At 48.0% G+C, this 19,878-nt stretch overlaps 1 protein-coding gene across 1 annotated transcript; it reads right to left on the bottom strand.

Moving 5' to 3' along the window:
• Window positions 1–332: 332 nt before the first annotated feature.
• Window positions 333–8,095, bottom strand: KRT2 (keratin 2). Its single transcript, XM_019724377.2, has 9 exons — window positions 7,147–8,095; window positions 5,984–6,198; window positions 5,562–5,622; window positions 4,718–4,813; window positions 3,899–4,063; window positions 3,473–3,598; window positions 2,432–2,652; window positions 1,263–1,297; window positions 333–1,164 (listed from the first exon to the last, which is right to left on the bottom strand). The coding sequence occupies exons 1-9, from the start codon at window positions 7,750–7,752 to the stop codon at window positions 734–736; spliced, it is 1,956 nt and encodes a 651-aa protein (XP_019579936.2). The 5' UTR covers window positions 7,753–8,095; the 3' UTR covers window positions 333–733.
• Between the last annotated feature and the right edge of the window lie 11,783 nt (window positions 8,096–19,878).

Below are 19,878 nucleotides of genomic sequence, written 5' to 3'. Positions count from 1 at the left end.
ATGTCCTGGCAATATCACAGTCCCCAGGTCTGGCAAATACTTTCTGAGAATCTCACACTCATCCCCTGACTCCAGGGCAAGCCCCTCTTCATCACGGTTCTTAAAGACTTCCAGGAGAAAAACGTCTCTTGGCTTCTCCCAGCCCACACTGCCTCACGGCAACGCACGCCTCCTCCAGGAAGCTTCTCTTTCATCCTTTCCAAATCTCTTCATTTTCTGGTGTCTTAAGTTAAAAAGCAATGAGTAATAGCTCCTGGCTACCCATTTCTGCCAAGGCTTGACATTAAACACACATCACATGCTATGAATTGCAAATGAAGTTTATTGTGCAGACACCAAGACCACAGCACTTTAGAGGCAGAACCAGCAAGACTATATACACAGAAACACCTTTCCCTGGGCCACTGCCAGGGGAAAGGCGCAGGCTTTGAAATGGGGTCCTCAACAGAATACCTGTCAGAGGGGGAAAGGGACCACCAACGGGGCAATGCAAGGAGGGGCTGGGAACAGAAGCACAGACCTAGACAATGCAGATTCTTCCCCAGGGAACAGACAGTGTCACTGGCTCCAACTAATTTGCTTGGAGAGGAGATACTTCAAAAACTATGTGGGCATCCCTTTCCCCAAAAATGCTGTCAGAGGTGGATGACAAGTTTTGATCTGCTGTCAATTAGATGTACAGAGACAAGCTTCTACATTCTGGAGTGGGAGAGTCAAGGGCGGGACTCCATCTTTATCTAAAAGAGTGTGTGTTGGAAAGGTAAATTTCACCTGCCCTGTCGGACCTAGAACCACCCCCTTTAGAGCCACCGCCAGAGCTATAGCCCCCTCCAGAGCCTCCTCTAGAGCCCCCTCCAGAGCCATATCCTCCTCCAGAGCCTCCTCTAGAGCCTCCTCCAGAGCCATATCCTCCTCCAGAACCTCCTCTAGAGCCTCCTCCAGAGCCATATCCTCCTCCAGAGCCTCCTCTAGAGCCTCCTCCAGAGCCATAGCCGCCTCCACCACCACTTCTGGAGCTTGACCCTCTGCCTCCAGAGCCGTAACTGCCGCTTCCAGAGCTGAATCCTCCTCCTCCGGAACCAGATCCTCTACCGCCAGAACCTCCATGGCCTCCTATGCCAGACCTGGATGCCACGCTTGAAGAAATGGTGCTGCTTGTCACAGCTGCAGAGAGAGACGGTGTTACCAGAGAAGTTCTGCCTTTCTCCGCCCGCCTCCACCCAACACACCACACATAGGACAGGACCACGTGCCCCACTTACACACAGTCACATTGTTGCTGAGGTCTCCAGACATCCTGTCAGGGAGAGAGAGAAAATAATGCATGGCAGAGCATTTGGTTCAGCGCACATGTTTTACAACTGCCACGTACAAATGGGCAGGTTAGCTTCGAACATTGGCCACCAGAGCCTGACAAAGCCCCCTCTCTTCTATGCTGCCCAATCACAGAGCTGGAGCTGGCCCCACATTTCCATACAGCCCGGCATCTCAATCCATCTCAGATTTTTGCGCTGATGAAAATGATAAAAAAGCAACCGACTTTGCACCCCATGTTTGTATTTAAGTCCATCTTAGGGAGTCTGATATTCAGAAGACCAGCCATGCCAGGAATTTTGAAATCAGGCTGCCATGCGTGAACATTCACGTCAGAAAGAACTGCAACTCTCTACAGCCTCCCTGCCCCACCCTCCTCTGCTTCATCTGAAATCGTTCCCACTGCCTCGTGCAAGCTGGAGGTAGGAGGCCTGGCCTCGCACACAGGTACTGTGTGACAGCCTGAGCCAAGAGGCTCCCTCTCTCTCATACTGGCTTTCTGGTGGCCCAGGGTAGCTTTCCGCCTCCAGTTGCTTCAGCCATATTAAATCTCCAGCGGTGCTAACAGCACTGACAGTTTTCTAGACCACGGAGGAGAGAAATGTTCCCTTTTAGGGGGTTAGCAAATGGTTCTGTCTGTCCCTCCAGAAACCTGCAAAGAATTAGGTCTGGCGGCTGCTCTTGGTGAGCATGCCTCAGCCAGTCCGCACGTTCCAACATACCATTTCCCCTTTCTAGGTCACAAGGTGGAGAGAGAAGAGACTGCACACCCAACAGGCCCAGAGATCAAGGTTTCACAGTGGCTAGGACAAAGCTGTTTTCACAGAACCCCTTTTCTCTTTCAAAAAAGGCTAAGATTCACTTATTGCTAAATTTCATTTAAACTAATGTAATCCAATTTACTCTACCTTGTGAGTCATTCCATGTTGATAAATCTACCACTGTACAATAATGTTTTGTGCCCTAAATCTCTGCTTGGGGAACACAATGACATCAGTTCTCAGCCCTCAGAAGGCTCTGCCCCACCCCTGTTTTCCCTGCCTTTGCCTCAAGCCCTGATTCTAAAAGAGAAGGGAAAGTGGACCAGGGTCCCTTCTGCCCTCCCAGTGCCCCTCACCTGTACTCCTCGCCCTCCAGCAGCTTGCGGTAGGTGGCAATTTCAACATCCAGGGCCAGCTTGGTGTTCATGAGCTCCTGGTAGTCACGCAGCAGCCGGGCCAGCTCCTCCCGGGCCTGCTGCAGGGCGTCCTCCAGGTCCGTGAGCTTGTTCTTGGCGTCTTTGATAGCATTCTCTCCCCTCTGTTCAGCATCCGCAATGTTGTCTTGCACATTCTTACACTAGGAGAGAAGGAGACAAGGTTTCTGTTTGGACAGAGAGTGGAGTCTACCTGGCAGAGGGGAGAGGGAACAGCAGTGCTTAGGGTTTGGGAAGCCAGAATCACTGGCTCTGAAAGTGTTGGGACCCCCTGGAGTTAATGCAAGTCATAAACAACTGCTAAGACTTGCTGCTGTCTCTGGGGCAATGTCTTCCCAAGTCTCCTTTCACTGGACCCCTTATGCTTTCCCCACAGACCTTTGATCCTCACAATACAGGGCCAGAGTATTATCCCATTTTATAGTTAGCAATGGAAACATCTGATGTGGCGTGCTTCACAGAATTCTGTTGCTTGTGGAACAGATTCTCTGCCCCACCTCATCTCTTCCAAAGCTAATGTCCAACCCCAGGCCACCTCCCTGCAATACTCGTTACCTCTCCATCACACAGCCAGCTATGCTCAGGGCTGTGCTAAACACAAGTGGGAAGCTACAGCTGCAATCCACGGCAAATTCAACGACCTCTTGCTTTATTTGTTATTGTTCCCTTCCACTGGTGTAAGCAATCAAAAGTGAAAACAGTTCTTTCCCTGCACTATTCCTTGCTTTAGGATGTCTCTTAGGCCACTTTAAAAATTGTTATAAACCTTAAATTATGTTAAGCCCAAAACATTTGGGATTAACATATGCTAGGTTAGAACTTCTTAATTTCTTCTCTCTCTCTCGCTCGCTCGCTCACACACACACACACACACACACACACACACACACACACACAACCTCCCACCCCATCCCAGCCCCCGCTCCACCAGTGGAGCTCACCAGTCCTCAAGGCCACACCCACCTGCTTTTTCACGTGCTCAATCTCCCCTTTCAGTCTCTGGATCATGCGGTTCAGCTCGTTGATCTCCATCTTGAGCTCTTTCAAACTGTCTCCGTGTTTCCCAGCAGTGATCTGGAGTTCCTCGTACTATATGGGAAGAGGACAGTTGCAGTTGGGAGGAAGCTTGAGTCAAGGAAAATTTGATACTGGCCCAGGGAGGGTCAACCCAGCTTCATGTCACGGCTGCATTCATGGGAGGTTCGGGACCATCTCACATCCCCAGAAGGACTCGGTGTCATTCTCGACGGAGGACATTTGGGGTACTACGGACACTGTTTCTGAGGAATGATGCCTAACTTCCATTAAATATAAACAGCAACACTCTTACTGTACACTGGGTGGCTGGCTAGAAGAAGCCGTGGTTCTCCCTGAACTCCTAGTACTTGCCTTGCTCTGGTACAGGGCCTCGGCCTCGGCCTTGCTCTTGTGGGCGATCTCCTCGTACTGGCTCTGCACCTCGGCAATGATGCTGTCGAGGTCCAGGTTGCGGTTGTTGTCCATAGACAGGACCACGTTGGTGTCGGTGATAGTCTGATGCGTCTGGGACAGCTCCTACAACACACGAGAAGTCCAGCCATGGCTTCCCTGCCCATGAAGGAGGCACCTGCTTCCTGGTGTTCAGGAAACACAGCCTCTCAGACTCAGCCTGCACTGTGGGGGATTTAAAGTGGTGTAACCACCACTCCTAGGCCCGTGCCAGCATTATCCTGGGAATTATAGGAGGGAGGTCTGTATTTCTGAGCCTCCAAGTTAACAGCCTTCACCATTTATGCAATTTTGCTAAGTGGCCCGACAAAGAAGCCAGTTGACGGAAAATGCCTCAAATTTACTTCCTATTTCAGAAGTCATGTGTGTGCACTTGGTCAGGGAGCGGAGAGGTATGTTACATTTGGCCTCCAAAGTATACTGGACATAGGGATGGGAACGAGACAGGTCTCTTCCTAAGGGGAGCTGGACATTCGGGGAGTGGAGTGAGGGGAAATTGTCCGAGTGTTTCATGAGCCTCACTTCCTGTGACGTCAGAGAAGAAAGTTTCTCTCCTCCAAGACCTATGCCATAGAAGCCCTCCAGTGGCCTGGAATGATGGCAAGTTGAAGTCAGCCCATCCATAAACCCCACTCAACACAGCTTTGCACCAATTGGGAAGGACTTTCGTTTGGGGGGAAGGGTAGGAAGCAAGGTTCTATCCAGCAGCAGCCTCCTTACCGCATCAAAGAGGATCTTCATGAACTCAAGCTCCTGGCTCAGCACGTCCACCTTGGACTGCAACTCCACCTTGGTCATGTAGGTGTTGTCCACGTCCTACAAGAAAGGTCAGGGGCCTTGGGTGAAACTCATGCCCCCCAGCCCCCTTGCAGCTTTCTGTGTGTGGGCCCCACCCTCTCCCTGTGACTCCACTCCACAGTCCCTGTTAGCTGCTCTCCAATATCCCAGGCACCTCCAGATGAGCCCCCATGGGACCTCAGTGGGCATGGAGTCCAAGCTTTGTCAACCATTCTCCCCCTCCTGCTGGAGACACTGTGTGTTCCCACTGTGGGACCTAATGCCCTCTGTGGCTTTTAACAGTCCTCAACCCTCTCGTCTTGTCTGTCTATCCCACCTCTCCTGAATTTCTCTGGATTTTATACCAAAACCTCTGCAGGAACCAGTCTGGGAACCCACACTTTTGCCCTCAAGCTCAAACCTTCATCAGCACAACCAACAGCCTCTGTCAGTAGACATTCTAAGGGAAGTCTCATTCCTTGCCTAGACCTTTTGAAGAATTAAGCATTCTCTGTGTCTGCATTTTTTATGATCCAATACAGGTTGTAAGTAGGTTATTAATGGGAAAGGAAGGTTCTATCAAATTGCACAACATCTTTGAAAATTGTCTCCAGAAGCTTGAACTACAGAAACACTTGGGTCTAAGAGAACCAGCCACAGACAACCCTCACCGCTTTCCCTGACCACTGCTCTTTTCACTCAGAGTTATTCTCCAGCCTGTTTGTTTGGACACAACAAGCATCTGAAGCTCCCTCATCCCTGCCAGCCATGACATTCTCTTACTCACCTTTTTAAGTGTCACAAAATCATTCTCAGCAGCTGTGCGCTTGTTGATTTCATCCTCATACCTGTTGGGACCCAAAGGACATAACTGTTAAATTAGTTCTACTTTGTTTCCTTTTTTTAATTTTCCTTTTTCTAGTGGGGTCACCAGAAATACCCCCATTCTCTTAGAATAGTAAACATTCTTTAACTGTCTAAATTGAAACTATGACATCCCAAACGAGAACAGTTTTCTATAAATTAACACTCAAATATGAAATATCCTGATCTCTAAAGCTCTAAATGTCTTCCTCACAAACAATCAACAAAGATCCTCTCCCCTTTATCACCACAAATGCAATTGAGAGATGAGTGTCTCGCTGGGGAAACGATCAGATGGCTCAGAATACTATTTGTCTTCCACTTAGCATTTACTCTGCCACCTACTTTTTCTTATATTCCTCAACAAGGTCTTGCATGCTGTTCAGCTCTGAATCTTGTGCTGTTCTTTCTGCAGAGAGTGAATCCACATATTTCTTCAGTTGGCCAATATACGCCTGAAAGATGGGATTCAGGTTGGTAGTTTGGGTGTTGACATCCATTTGCTGCAGCAGCTCCCATTTGGTCTGTAACACCTGGTTCTGCTGCTCCAGGAACCGCACCTGCCGTGACCAGAAGAAGAGCACATGAGTTCTGGATTTCCCTACTTTGGAACATAGAGACGTCTACGTGGCTTTATCCTCCTCAGCTAGATGGTGGATAACACCCAACAGCGCTTCTGAGCTCCCTGCCTCCACACTGGGCAAGTCCTACAGACTCCTAATGTTATATCCAGCACTTTCCACGCACAGAACTCTTTTTCCTACTTCACCGCCCACTATTTTGTTTGCAGCTGTTCCCAAGACTCCAAGGCAGTTCCCTCCCCCATCCAAGTTGAGTTCCGGCAAAGGTCCTATAAATTCTGGGGAAAACCAAAAGCAGGCATCCACTGGCACTGCACCTAAGGGTGATGAACAAGAACACTGGAAGGCAGGGCTTCTCAGTCTGGTTTTTAAGAGACTTGTAAATTCCTGAGACAGGTTCAACCACCTTGAAATAGACGAAAACCCTATAGCAGTCCAAAGTGACACCAATAGTTTAGGGATCACAAAACCAAGACTGCTTCTCTTCAGGGCAGGAACTTCATTCATCCTCCAGCAGATATTTCAGATTCAGCTTCCCTTAATTTAATAGAGTAATAATTTCTAGGGAAGGAAGGATGATCTCAGAAGATATCTTACCAATCCTTTCCAGAACCAGCTGTTACAGGACCCGAACTAGTCAGTCCATTATTTGTCTATATCATGTTTTCCAGGATTTTCAGAATTTTCCATTAATATGATTTATTTAGGCAAAAACAATAAAGTCAAGAGGGAAAGTAATTCCTAACTGCAGGCCATTATAGAAGCTATAACCCATGAAGCCAGCACCTTTCCCATTGGGATAGTGCTAATAATTCAGGCTTGTATGACTACACTGATGGCTCCTAGAAGAAACAAATCTCCATCATTTGCTTTGCAATCAGCCCCGGCATCCGGAGCATCAGATGGAGCCAGCTTCTCAGGACTCACCTTGTCGATGAAGGTGGCAAATTTGTTGTTGAGAGTTTTGATCTGCTCCCGCTCCTGAGACTTCACATTCTGGATCTCAGGGTCAACTTTCACGTTGAGAGGCTGCAGGAGGCTCTGGTTGACGGAGACTTCATGGATGCCACCACCGGGGAGTCCTCCAGGCCCAAAGCCACCAGGACCTCCAAAGCCACCGCCACCTCCAAAACGGCCTCCACCAAAGCCGCCGCCTCCAAAACCACCGCCTCCAAAGCCACTGCCACCTCCGAAGCCACTGCCACCTCCGAAGCCGCCGCCACCTCCGAAGCCACTGCCACCTCCGAAGCCGCTGCCACCTCCGAAGCCACCTCCTCTGCCACCAAATCCGCTTCCACCTCCTCCAGCCACACTAATGGAGATGCTCTTTGTCCCTCCAAGGCCAACAAGACTCCGACTGCCAAAGCCGCCTCCACCGAAGCCCCCTCCGCCTCCACCATGGCGGCTCAAGCAGGAGAAGCTGGTGCCTGATCTCCGGCTCGCACCAGAGACCACGGCCGAACCGCTGCTAAAGCTCTGGAATCCTCCTCCAACTCCTCGTCTTCGAGGTTTGCACGTGATCTGACAACTCATGATGCCTGTGCCCAGCAAGGAAAGCTGAAGGTTCCTGAGAAGCGTTAAGGCTGGAGATTCGACTCGGCTGTTGGGAGACTGTCAGGGTCCTTTTTTATAGATGGATTAGGTGTTGGTGTGCATGGGTGTGGGCCCACTTATGCATGGGTTTGGTCTGCCTGGAAGCTATTCCTGGTGTGTGATTATCAGAGTAATAGCTATTAAAAATCTACAATCAGCCCCATACCAGAGCTTGCTTTGATTGCACACTTCTGTTTATCTAGGCATCTCTCATGCAATGATTTTTGTAAAATCATCAGAAGAGGCAATCAGAATGTGGGTTTCTCAATCTGAAAAGGGACCTCTGCAGAATGCTGCTCCTGCCCTGGACCAGCCCAAGGGAGGCCAGCTACCACTCAGGCCTGTGCAGGCTCGTCACCCCAGTTCAGCTGATGAAAGAGATGATGGTTTGGAGTCTGTGGGAGCCCCTTAGTAACAGCCTTAGAGTTCTCCTTGCTATTCCATCTGCCCCAGGAGGAGTTTTAACCATGTGACGTTGGAGAAATAGACATTCTCTTACAGAAAGATACTGGCTCAGGATACTGCAAAAGAGTTGTCACTCTTCAAAATATCTTGACTCTTTCCTTCCCATGCCATAGCAGGAATGCACAATAGCCAAACACTGAAGAGAGGACAATTTTCTTACTGCAACCATAAGTTTTTATAGCCAGCAACCCTATCATTTTCCTACATAAAAACTTAGAGGATAAGGGTCTTGTGGAAAGTTCCTCTATTCCTGGGTCTGTCTCACTCTGGGCACCCAACAAAATGTTGCGGTCCAAGGCTTTCCACAACTCCAAGACCCAAGTGTACATTGATTTAGCCAGCCAGTAATCATGTACTGCCCAGTGATTCTGCTAAGCAATTAGAAAGCTGGGCTCCTCAACGGTACCCAGGATAGATGAATACCAAAGACCCATCAATTCTTCAAATGCACAGGGCACCACCACCTAAACTCAAGCACGGTCTTTTCTTTGTCCATGTTGCCAAGTACATGGGAGAGGCACTATTGAGACTAGAATTGAGTTTAAAGACAGAAGTTCTAGGTTTGAGTCCAAGTTTTGCTTTTATTGTCTCGGTGGCATTGAATTAAACTCTTGAGTCCTATAATCTAATCCATAATATGGGGAATTCACCTGAAGTGTTTTGAAAATCAACAGGCACAATAAAAATATTAGATATCATTGATGTTTTGGGGTGAAGCAAAGATATCTTCTTTTCCTTTCATGGGCTATGACCATGCCCTCCACACTGTCAGCTAAGTTACAGAACCAGGGTGTCTCAGATCCTAGTCAGAGTTAGCATCCAGTCATGTAAAAAACATAAGCTTTGAGCTGAAGCTTCAGTTGCATTGTATTTTAGTTAAATGACCTTGGATAAGTCATAATCCTCTTTGAGCTTTAGATTCCTCAACTATGAAATGTGAATAATAAGAAGAATATGGCTGTTGTAAAAACAGAACAAGATAATTAATACATTTGCTAACCACAGTTCCTAGTTAGCAGCAGAAACTCAGTATCATTTACCTTCTTGTACCACCTCCCCCAAGTTTCCAATCCTCTGTCTTAAAGACGTGGCCAAGGTGGAGATGAGGGTAAAGAACAGGGAGCTAGTTACTTAAGAGATTTGATTTTCAGTAAGAGAATGCTGAAGGAAATAAGTCCTTGTATCTCCTTAATTTATTTTCCCTACTCGGGCTTAATCATAATTATGTGAATAAATTAAATCATAAAGCTAAAAGCATTGGTGAGAATCTCAATCTGAAATCAAATGTGTTGTTATCTGTAGATATCTGAACTACGCCCTAATTGTCCATTACTCCATCATGACTGTGCTGAGGCCATGCCAGTTTCAGGGGGGTCTTAGTCCCTCGGTGGCGGACAGGAACGAACATTAATTGAGCATCTACTACGTGCCAGGCTTCTACTGGGCACACAATCTGCATGTCTTAGTACTCTATAATTCTGCTCTCAGGCCGAATTTCCCTTCCCGGTCTCTCTGCTGAGCACCTTTCCTTTCTAGACCCATTTGCCAGTTTTTGAAAGTCAAGTTGAAGAGGGAGAGTTCTCCTCTTCTCTTGAAATGGAGAAAGTGGAATAATACAACATAGATATTATGTAACATATTTTATTTCCATACTTTTTAAACTTTGTCTTTTATATCATCTTAATGTGCTTGTCTGGATAACATGTTCTGCATTCTTTAAGGTAGTGAAATAGGAGTTAAGACACTTGGTTCCAGCTGTGATTTTTGTGGCTGATTTCCACAGTGGTCCTCAATTTCTTCATCTATAAAATGGGAACTTATCCTGGGTCCCACAGGGTATTGATCTGTCAGCGTAATGGGTTTTAGCTTTGCTGCCTCTGATATCAGAACAGGGATCCTGCAGGACAAAATCCTTCTTTCAAGAAGCTGCCAGCGAGCCGAGGCCCTGAATGCTTTTTCTCATAGGTTTTCAAAAGCATATCCCTTGGCTGGTGGAGCAGAAAAGCAAGCTCCCAGTGTTAAGAAGAGAGGGGGTGAAGTATTTAGCCTGTGGGAAATAAACGTGTATGCTAACACCAGATTCTCCTGGTACGAACTAGTCTCCCCCTCTCATCTGCTCCCTGAGCGTGTGTACTTCCTTATGGCCTCATTACAGTTCTCCTTGTGTTACAGTGAGCCACGTCCCTGGATTTCCGCAGGGCAGAACCAGGCTTATATTTATCTTTACTCCAAACCTCTGTCACCTCAGCACAGAGCAGTCACTCAGGGAATAAGCCTACAATCCGAAAATTATTTTTAGGGTTTCGGGTTTGGAATTGCAGTTCTTCCCTGACATGGAAATATGATGTAGCAATGCTTGCGTTTTCTTCACAGTCTGCCATGTACCTGTTCCCTAAAGATCCCACCTGCAGATTGTCTCAGGTTTCTGTCTCACACCCTACCCCTATGGGGCTTCCCACCACAGGCCAGCGAGGTAAGTCTCTCCAAAGCCTCAAAGCATTGGCGGAACAGAGCTGCTGAGAACCTCAAGCTATCTGTTCACATGGCCCCGGAATGGAAACCAAGTGTTTAGATTTCAAAAACAAAACAAAACCGACAACAAACCCTCCTCTTCCAGCTCCTGCTGCTGAGTTCAGGCTGCTCATGGGACCAACACCAATAGCATCCAAAAACACCAAGAAAGAAGTTCAGAAAGCAGAGAAGATGGCCAGCACAGGCTGTAAGCAAGCTGTCCGCAGCCCGTCCTGCAGCACAAACCTCTCAAGATAGCTGTCCCACATCCCCGTACTGTCTGCTAAACCTGGCGCATTCTGTCAGAACCGCCCCAGCCGCTCTACAGGAAGGTGGGACAGGAGACTTCCAGGCTCCCAGCAGGAATCACTTGCTCAATATCTCCTCTGGGGCGTTTCTTTGTAAGTGATATGTTAAAACTGCTCACTCATCTATAGTCCTTAATCCCTGACCCAATTCTCCATCACAGCCTTGGCCTCCCTTTCTTTCTTCACTAACATGTCCTTTTAAGTTTTGTTTGTGGTTTGTTTTTCAATCAACCACATTTTCTTAGCACCAGTGCCATGGCTATCGATTCTAAGGTGCTCTGGGCAAATTGGTTTTAACTGAGAAGCCAGGCTGGTGGACAGCCAGCCCTACCCACCGCGTGAAGTGCTTGACGCCCCCTGTGTAGAAAAGTTCATTTTGGAATGCAGAGACTCCCAGACTCTCAGGAAAGCAGGATGTGCCCACCTCTTGGAAACAAGTAGGACCCCAGAAACAGGAGGAATGAGGGCAGGGACACAGCCCAGGACACAGCGGGGGCTCATCACATGTTGGTTGAACAAGACAATCCAGAAATCAACAAAGGAAGCCTCCAGCATCATGCCTGGCACATAGTAGGTGCTCAACAATACCGCTTTTCTTCCCATTGCCATTGCAAATGTCACATATAGTTCTAATTTTCTAATGGGGCCCCGGCAGCTCTGACCCAGGCAATGGGAAGTTACACATCCTGGCTTGGCTCTCCATGGGATGAATCCACAACTGAATGAGGCCCCCTCACTGCTGCTGACAACACACTGAGGCATGTGCCTTGTTTGCTAAAATGTCTAGCTACTGAACTCACTCTGACATGTGTGCATGTGTGTTCTCACCTACATGTCTGCATTCACGAGAGAGCCAAAAAGGGGCTTTCCATGAAAAGTTCTTGTCATTCCCAGCCCCAACCCTCGTCCCAGACACCAATATTCTTACTCTTGCCCATTACCATATAGCCACCCCAACATGGAAGGACGAGACAGCCATCAAATAGTCCATCCCATCCTGGTTGTGATTTCAGAAAAGCAGGGTCACCATAATTATGTCATTCATGCCTTCCTCACAGTGCAGAGACTCCTCCAGTTTTCCCCAGATTTAGTGCTGCATCCTTCCTACCCCACCCCTCACTCTTGGGGAGGCTTCCTGCTAATTCCCTATCGCCCTGCTGCCGTTCACAGCTGTAATTCACCATCGGTACCTCTACCTGGACACCTGCTATTTACTCAGCAGCATCCCCATGCCAAGTGCCCACGGAGAATCTCATCAGATGCTTTCAGCCCACACTTTCCTCCCACCCTCAGCCCCCACTTCACCCTGCCCCATCATTTAAAGCTACCCCCCAGGTGACCTCTCTTATTGCTTTCAAGGCTTCCTGTGTTGGCTGGGGAGAATGGTAGGAAGAGGCAGGTAGAGGTACACACACCAGTAAAAAAAAGAGAGAAAAGAATGAAAACAAATGAAATTGTGAAAATCAGAAAAATAGTCCCTTATTGCAAGAGACTCCTGCTCCTCAGTTTAGTAACAAAGCTCTCAAGGTACTTTCACACCTGTGGGCACTGGGTTGCCTCCTCTTGGAAAGAATGGCCAAAGGACTTGATTCTGGGTGACTCGCTTGGTAAGCTATTTTTAACAACAACAACAAAAAAGATAACTGTTTAAAACTCTCTGGACAACTTCTTTGTTTAACATAAAAAATCATGGGTCTTCCAAACCTCTCTTTAAAAGCCTTTTAAATTCTCCAGAAAGCAAGTGAAATCATTGCTAATTAAGCAGTGAATGTTTAATAGCGCTAGTATAGTTATTCAATGGGGATGTGTCAAAGTTATGACGCCAATTATATTTTTATGAACCGTAGACACGCTTCACAGCCCACCAGGTATTCAAAGCAGTGTGTTTTTCTCTAGTGAACAGTGCTTTTATAAGGGAAACTGTGTGGTAGACTGGGGACAGCAAGTCTAGTTGTAACGTGGAGTCTCTGCCAGCAACAAACCATGCTACCCGTCTTGCCGGGGCCTACGTTTCCTCATCTCTGGACTGAGGGGTTTGAAAACCAACAGGAACGGGAAGAACATTAGATGAGGGATCAGAGAACCTACATTTTATTTGCAGCCCTGTAGAACCTAGGGGCAGCCCTCAGTCTTTCTGAGCCGTGGTTTCCTCATCTACAATTGAATTACAGATTAGGTCAGAAGTCAGTTTGTGCTTCAAATGGATATTAATAGGTCAAGTCTTAAGAGCTGAAGTAAGCTCTGGGAGAAGTTGGAAAGCAAAACGTGCAGACCCAGACGCCACTTTCATTTATTTTCTCACTGAGGGACAAGGGCAGAAACGGCAGCCGCAAGGCAGGCAGAGGACCTGGGTGGTTGGCTTCTCCTTTTATTCTTTCTCTCTCCTTCGCATCAGCATTTACCAGCGGGCCTGGGAGCAGGCAGAAAACTTTACCTCTTCTTCTCTGGCTCAGCCACTCAGAAAATTTTTAACAAAAGTTTTTTCTGTCTGAGTTTTGGAGTGTCTGGGATATAAAATCTCCACACTCTCTCCTCCCTTGGGCAGAAGTACTTTTGCTGTTTCTGGCATTTATTTAAACACCCTGACTTTTCTGGTGTTGCGTGCTTCAGAGCTGCGTCTCTCCCACACAGAGAAATATCCAAAGACAGAAATGTCAGGGAGCCTCTCAACAAAGATTCTTGGGGGTGGAGGTAGAGGTGGAGAGTATGTGTGGACCCCACCTTCCCTACCAGTTCCCCTAAGTCAGCATTTCAGCTGGTGACGAAACACTCAAGTGTAATGTGCTGAGGGATTCCTGTGCTCCCATTTTTCAGGGCCGACCCCACACAACCACACCCTCTGGTCAGGACCTGTCCTCTGGAGACCCATGAATACATCATGGAGTGGGCTTATGTCCACACATTGGAAGTTCCCAAAGGGCCAGGACGGTGCCTGTATTTTTCTCTGTAGGTTTAACTCCATGCCATCCACTATTGGGCAGAAATAGTGCTTCTCTGGTAAGACAGAGAGAGGTGACAATGAGAGAATTTTATGATGGGGACATGGTGGTAGGGTTATCTAGGCAAGTTCATGACACCAGGTCATGGCAATCATTTTCCATTGCCCTGTTCCCTGTAGACAGTAAGCAAGCACAAGCCCTGTCATCCACAGCCAGCAGAAAGGAGTGTCATATTTCACCAAGCAGGTCACCCTGGGGACCCCCTCCCACTTGGGCAGTGGACACAGCATCTGGAGTTACTGACCCTGGGAGGGCACAGGAGTAGTTTGTTCACTTGTCTAGCTTCCTCGGCAGGACCTCGAATGTCTCCTATTTGCACAGCCCTTTGTCCTTTACTAGGTGTTTGTTTTGTTTTTTTGTGTGTTTTTTTCACATTCCTCATCTCATTTTTACTATCTGCTGATAATCCTGTGTGGTGAGGAATATTAGAGATGGGGAAACGGAGCATTGCTATAATGACACAGGGCTTGTGCCCAGGATCTCTGTTGTTTTGTTGGTCACAGGGCTTCCCAGCGTTTCTCCAGACAGCAGAGGGCCAGTGGTTTGGAAGAGCCACCCTCCCGGCTCCTTTCCACATATCTTCCCTCTTTCTCATCTCCCTAAGTCTCTCCAGTCCGGAATTCCCCTTTGCTAGCCCATGGGGTGCCTGTTCCCCCTTAACTTCGTGCTCCCTCACTCTATCACACCTGCACCTTTGTTTCCCCTTTCTTTATCTAATTACTGCCCTTTCTCAAGTGGCCAAGCCATGTCTATGGGTCTCAGCTCACACACTCCCAAGCTGGCTTCTTAAGCAGAAGTCCATGGAGAGTCCCTGGCTGGGCTCTGGAAAGTTCTTACAAAATTGGATGCTTATGCAGGAATGTGTAGTTTCGCTGTGAAGAGGGAATAAAGCTCTTCCAGATTCTCACTGAGGCTCATGACCCAAATAGGTTTACACAACAGTGTCCTGAATTGATCTCACTTCCTGGTGTTTCTTGCCACCTGCCCCAGACCCTTCCTCCCACATGGCTCAGCACGTTGCCACTAATATGATGACTGACTCTCTCTCAGGACACTGCCTTTTGGCCACACAAGAGGGTCTGCGAGAAGAGACCTTTGCAGGATATTCTGGGTTTCTGCTCACGCCCAAGAGGGTGGAGGTGGGGGCAGGGAGCACAGACGAGGGGACGCTGCTGTGGGTGTGGACCCAGGAGGGCTGGGAGGAGAAGTGTGATAGATTATCATCAGATTGAGTGAGTGTGAGAAAGGAATATTCCCTTCTCTATTCCCGTGTCACAGGATGTGTGTATGTCACATACTAGAAAGGTAGGGATGAATCTTGGCATCCTTCTCACCCCATACAAAGTGTGAATTTGGCTGGCATCCTCTATTTTTTCTTTTTTTGACAGATGCAAATACTTTTTTTTTTAATTAAAAAGACATAGCCGTGCTCAAAAACAGGATAAATATGTCTATAGACAAGAAATAGGAACCGTAACCAACAGTAATAAACAGAAGGGCTAGTAGCCCCTTTGGTGTGGCGTTTTGGGAGACAGCAGAATAAGTGTCCAAGGCCCTCCTCCTGCTCTTTGTGGCCACAGAGACACTGGCGCAGCAGTGCTCAGGATTGAGCCTAGGTGTGCCTTGACAAGAAGAGTAGCGAGAGGCACCCACCCTGCCCCATAGCAGGAGCCCTGTTCCAGGGGCATTGGAAAGTGAGGAGTCAATCCAGGATGCCATTTGGGAAGTTGCCACTCACAGTGTACAGGAGCCACCAAGCTCCCTGGAGGAAGAGGTCTCAGCAGTTGTGGGGAAGGCTGGGACCTGGAGAGTGTTCTGGGAGCTGGAGGGCCATCCAGGGGCAGACACTGAGCCGGGCGAATGCCCCTGGGAGGAGCAGGGCAGAGCAGAGAGGAAGCAGGGAGCATGAGGAGCTGGTCGTGCTGCTAATCTCAGTACTATCAGAAAACGTGCAGGCTGTCTGTACAGTATTTCCACAGCTGCCACACCCTTGAAGTTTGATCTCTTACTCACCAGCTACCCTCCTCCTGTTATTTTCCACCTCCACTTCCCTGCTTCCCAGGTTAGCAGCTGGGAGGTTGAGCTCAGCTGGATCCCCAGGATTCTGCTGCCTCTTCCTAGCCATGTTCCTACAAAAGGTCCTGTCACCCCAGACCCTGGTGAGGGCCTGGTGATCAGCCCTTCTAGGGGCAACTGCTTCCCAGACAGCAAATCGGGAACCTCACCCCTGAGCAGGCTGGCTGCTTACATGATCTTGGAAAAGCAGCCTTTGCCTTTGCCCTAAAACTCGGACAACCACCTGCCAAGGGGTGAGTGGTCTCCACTTGTTTCCCCTGAGAGCCAGGGGAGGAGCAATGCCTCCAGAGGAGAGGTGAGACTTAGAGTATCCTTTTGATGAGGCTGAGAGCTGTCAGGTCAGGTTTCCTCACTGGCGTCTTAGCGGCAGCAGCTCGGTTCTCTGCCTGGCACTGGGAGCAGCATCCTTGTACCAGGGAAGACCAGGGATGGCATGGCTCGTCGTCCTCCTCTGTGAGCATCCTGGTGGGGAAAGGCATGAGAAGGAGGCTTCTGAGGCTGGGTCTAAAGCTGAGCTGTCTTGTTCTGCCTGGGTGACAGAAACCACAGGCTCAAACACTGGGTCTCTGGGGCTTCTTTCTAACCCTTAGGTCTTTTCCTTGCCCTCTGTCCAGTGTAAAAAGTGACTATGGTATCCCAAGAGAAAAACCTCGGAGGGATTCTCTTTACGGGGAGAAAAGCTATAATGATAAATTACTCTTGCATGGTGCCTTGTAATAAAGGCGGTGCTGGGTGCTGGTTAAGGACATGGATTTGTGTCACACACCTGGATTGAATCCCGGCTTCACCACTTATGAGCTTCTTGACCTTAGAAGAGTTACCTACCCTTTCATGGCCTCTTTCCTTCTCTGTAAAGTGGGCAGCATAGTTGTATTCACTTCAGAGTGTTGGTAGAAAAATAAAGGAAACCATACATGCAGCGCTTAGCATAATTTCTGGCAGAAAGCAAAGTTGTCTGCTTTCCCATTGCATAGAAAACGTCTGAAAACTCCAAAATTGTGTGATAATAAAACAACATCAGCTCCTAGGCTGTATCTTGCCACCTGACATGCACCCCTTCCTGAGGATCACAAGCCCACCTGCCAGTCCCCCTGCTCCCTGGGGGGCTCCTGTCCCTTCCCCATTTCAGGTCCCAGAAGGTAGTCAGCTCAGCCCTGCTCAGGTATTAACCAGACGCTTGTTGCAATCTCATGGTAATGGTTCTAGAATATGAAAGTTCACCCCATAAATGAGTATTTATTTTAAAAGGAGGACTCTTGAATGCTTCAAGACCTACAAGAATGAAGTCATAGGGAAAAGGAGGGACAGGACTCAACCTTCCTCTCCCAGGAAGCAGGCTTTCCAGGGTACCCCAGCAATGCCTCTACTCAATGGCCGCACCCCACACTCCAGTATCTTCTCCAGGAGGAACAACAGTAGTAATGATAGCTCCCTTTGTGTAACACTTGAGATCACCCCCACAGATGTAATTTCATTTTGACCATCTCCTTCTGAAATAAGTTGGGCAAATATTATCATGCCCATTTCGCACATGAGCAAATGGAGCCTCTAAAAGAGTGAAGAAACCTGTCTATGATCAACAGATGAGTACATGGCAGATCTAGGACTTGCCCAATGTCTTCAGGCTCCACATCCTTTCGTGAGCCCCACTTCTACCCACTGCACCCTCTTCTGCCTAATCCTTGCTCCCAATACAGAGATTTAATAAGAATAATCTGTCCGTCTGAATGGCTCTCCACCCCATTCTAGTATATGTACTAAATAACAGCTCAGAAACATGTTAGAGACCACCCCAACTGATGCCTTCATTTTTAAGACGTAGAGACTAAGTTTAGTGACTTGCCAAGGTCTCATGACTAAAGGGTAACAGAGCAGGAACCCAGCCCAGCAGCTCTGCCACCAAACCCTACCACCCGACAGCATGGAATTCCATAGCTAGAAAAGGCCTCAGGTAGATGAAGAGCAGGGGTTTAATAAATAGAGTCAACCCCCAGTTACCCACAATGATAGGAGATCGGAAGTAAACAGGAGCTGTGTCTTTTCCAGGCTTCTAAATATTACATTGAAACACTTCCCCTGGGCTGTTAAGATGTCAAACCAACTGCTCCTTCCTAGTCACATATCTGTGGGTGGCCAGGGAAGGGGCTAATAGGTTGGGTCCAGAAGCAAGATAAATCCAACCCTTGCTTCATCAGACCCTCAATAACCACATGTTGGTGATTGTCCTGCCATGAGATGGACTGCATTTCTTCCCCTGGTCCTGCTGGGGGCACACTCCTCCATGGTGGCACATGGCAGGGCACAAGGGCCAATGAGGTGGCATGAGGCATCTGCCACACCACCTTGCCTCATAGCTTGATGTCCTCACCATGGAAACCCTGTTTATGTATTAACAAACCAAGAGAGAAAATTGCTGAAGAGAAGGCAGCCAAACACAGAGCCCTCACCCTGGGCCCAAGCACACCCCAGCAGTTAGCACATCTGAGTGAAGACACTCAGATGTTAACCTGCGAAAGTTGATAAGGGGTGATTTCAATTGCAGAACCATCTCACGCTTCCTTCAGGGTTGCAGGTGGTGTACTGCATTCTCCACTTGCCCAGAATGTTGTTCCAACTCCACCAGGTTTAGAACAAAAGGAAATCAAATGTGCTGACAACAGGAGAAACTTAAAGCTGATAAGGAAAGAGGCTAATCAATTACCCCATTGCGTACAGAGTAGGAAGGTAGATAGTAGGAATGTATAGGTTGTCGGATCCAAAAAGCTAAGTGAGGGACCTGACCCTCCCCCATCCCTTCTCATCTTCCAAATAATTGAGATTAATTAAGGACCTAGAGCTGGAGGAGGGGCAAGATGGCCTCACCTCAGTCTTCATCTCGAGTACACCTTGCCATGAACAACCCATGCTCAAAGACTGAATTCTGGTATTTTCTTAACTGAACAAACAAAAATGTTCTCCAAATCACCAATCAGATCAGCTCAAACCAAGACCAAACTTTTATACTTTTTAAATAACTGGTCAAAATATTCTGGAAGTTGAATCTGGGACTTGAGGCAGGAAGAGAGAGAGAAGAATAGGGAGGATTTGGGAAGATTGTGGGGAAAGGAGGCAACCGTGGGATCTCAAGTTAGAAGTGGTTCCATCCAGGGTTTGCCTCTCTTCTGAAGCACCCCTGCTTCGGGAAAGGCCAGCCGACTTGTGTGTCTCCAATGGAAACTCACTCATCATCTCACAGGGCATCCCCTACCACCATCAGATACCAGACCTGGCTGAAGGTTCTTCAGAGTGACCCCTGTCACTTCCAAGCAAGAACAAGCCTGACCGTCTTCCATACATCAATGGTGTGATCCATCTTCAGTGAGCGTGACGGTCACACCCACCCTCAGTCATCTATGATTTCCTTCCAAACCCCTTCTCTGCCCCAGTTCTTATCCCTGAGCTCACACTAGCTTTCCTGTGGGTCACTCAGAACTTTCCAAATGATCAGGATTGAGCTCAATACCCAGGGGAGAGATCTTTCTCCCACTGTCAGATATTCTCTGTACCAAGAAGAATTTAGCTTCTTTTTTTATGTCTTTATGACCAACAGAATAGAACCAAGGACAAGTCTTTTTTTTTTTTTAATTATTCCCAAGCAGCTTTCTGAAATATCCATATTATATCATCTTCAGTCTCACCACCCCTGGGAGCTACTGCCTTGTCGTAAC

The sequence above is a fragment of the Rhinolophus sinicus genome, linkage group LG02 (assembly GCF_036562045.2).
Source record: "Rhinolophus sinicus isolate RSC01 linkage group LG02, ASM3656204v1, whole genome shotgun sequence".
Lineage (NCBI taxonomy): Eukaryota > Metazoa > Chordata > Mammalia > Chiroptera > Rhinolophidae > Rhinolophus > Rhinolophus sinicus.
The sequence above is the reverse complement of the archived record's forward strand: the minus strand, read 5'-3'. Positions and strand labels throughout refer to the sequence as shown.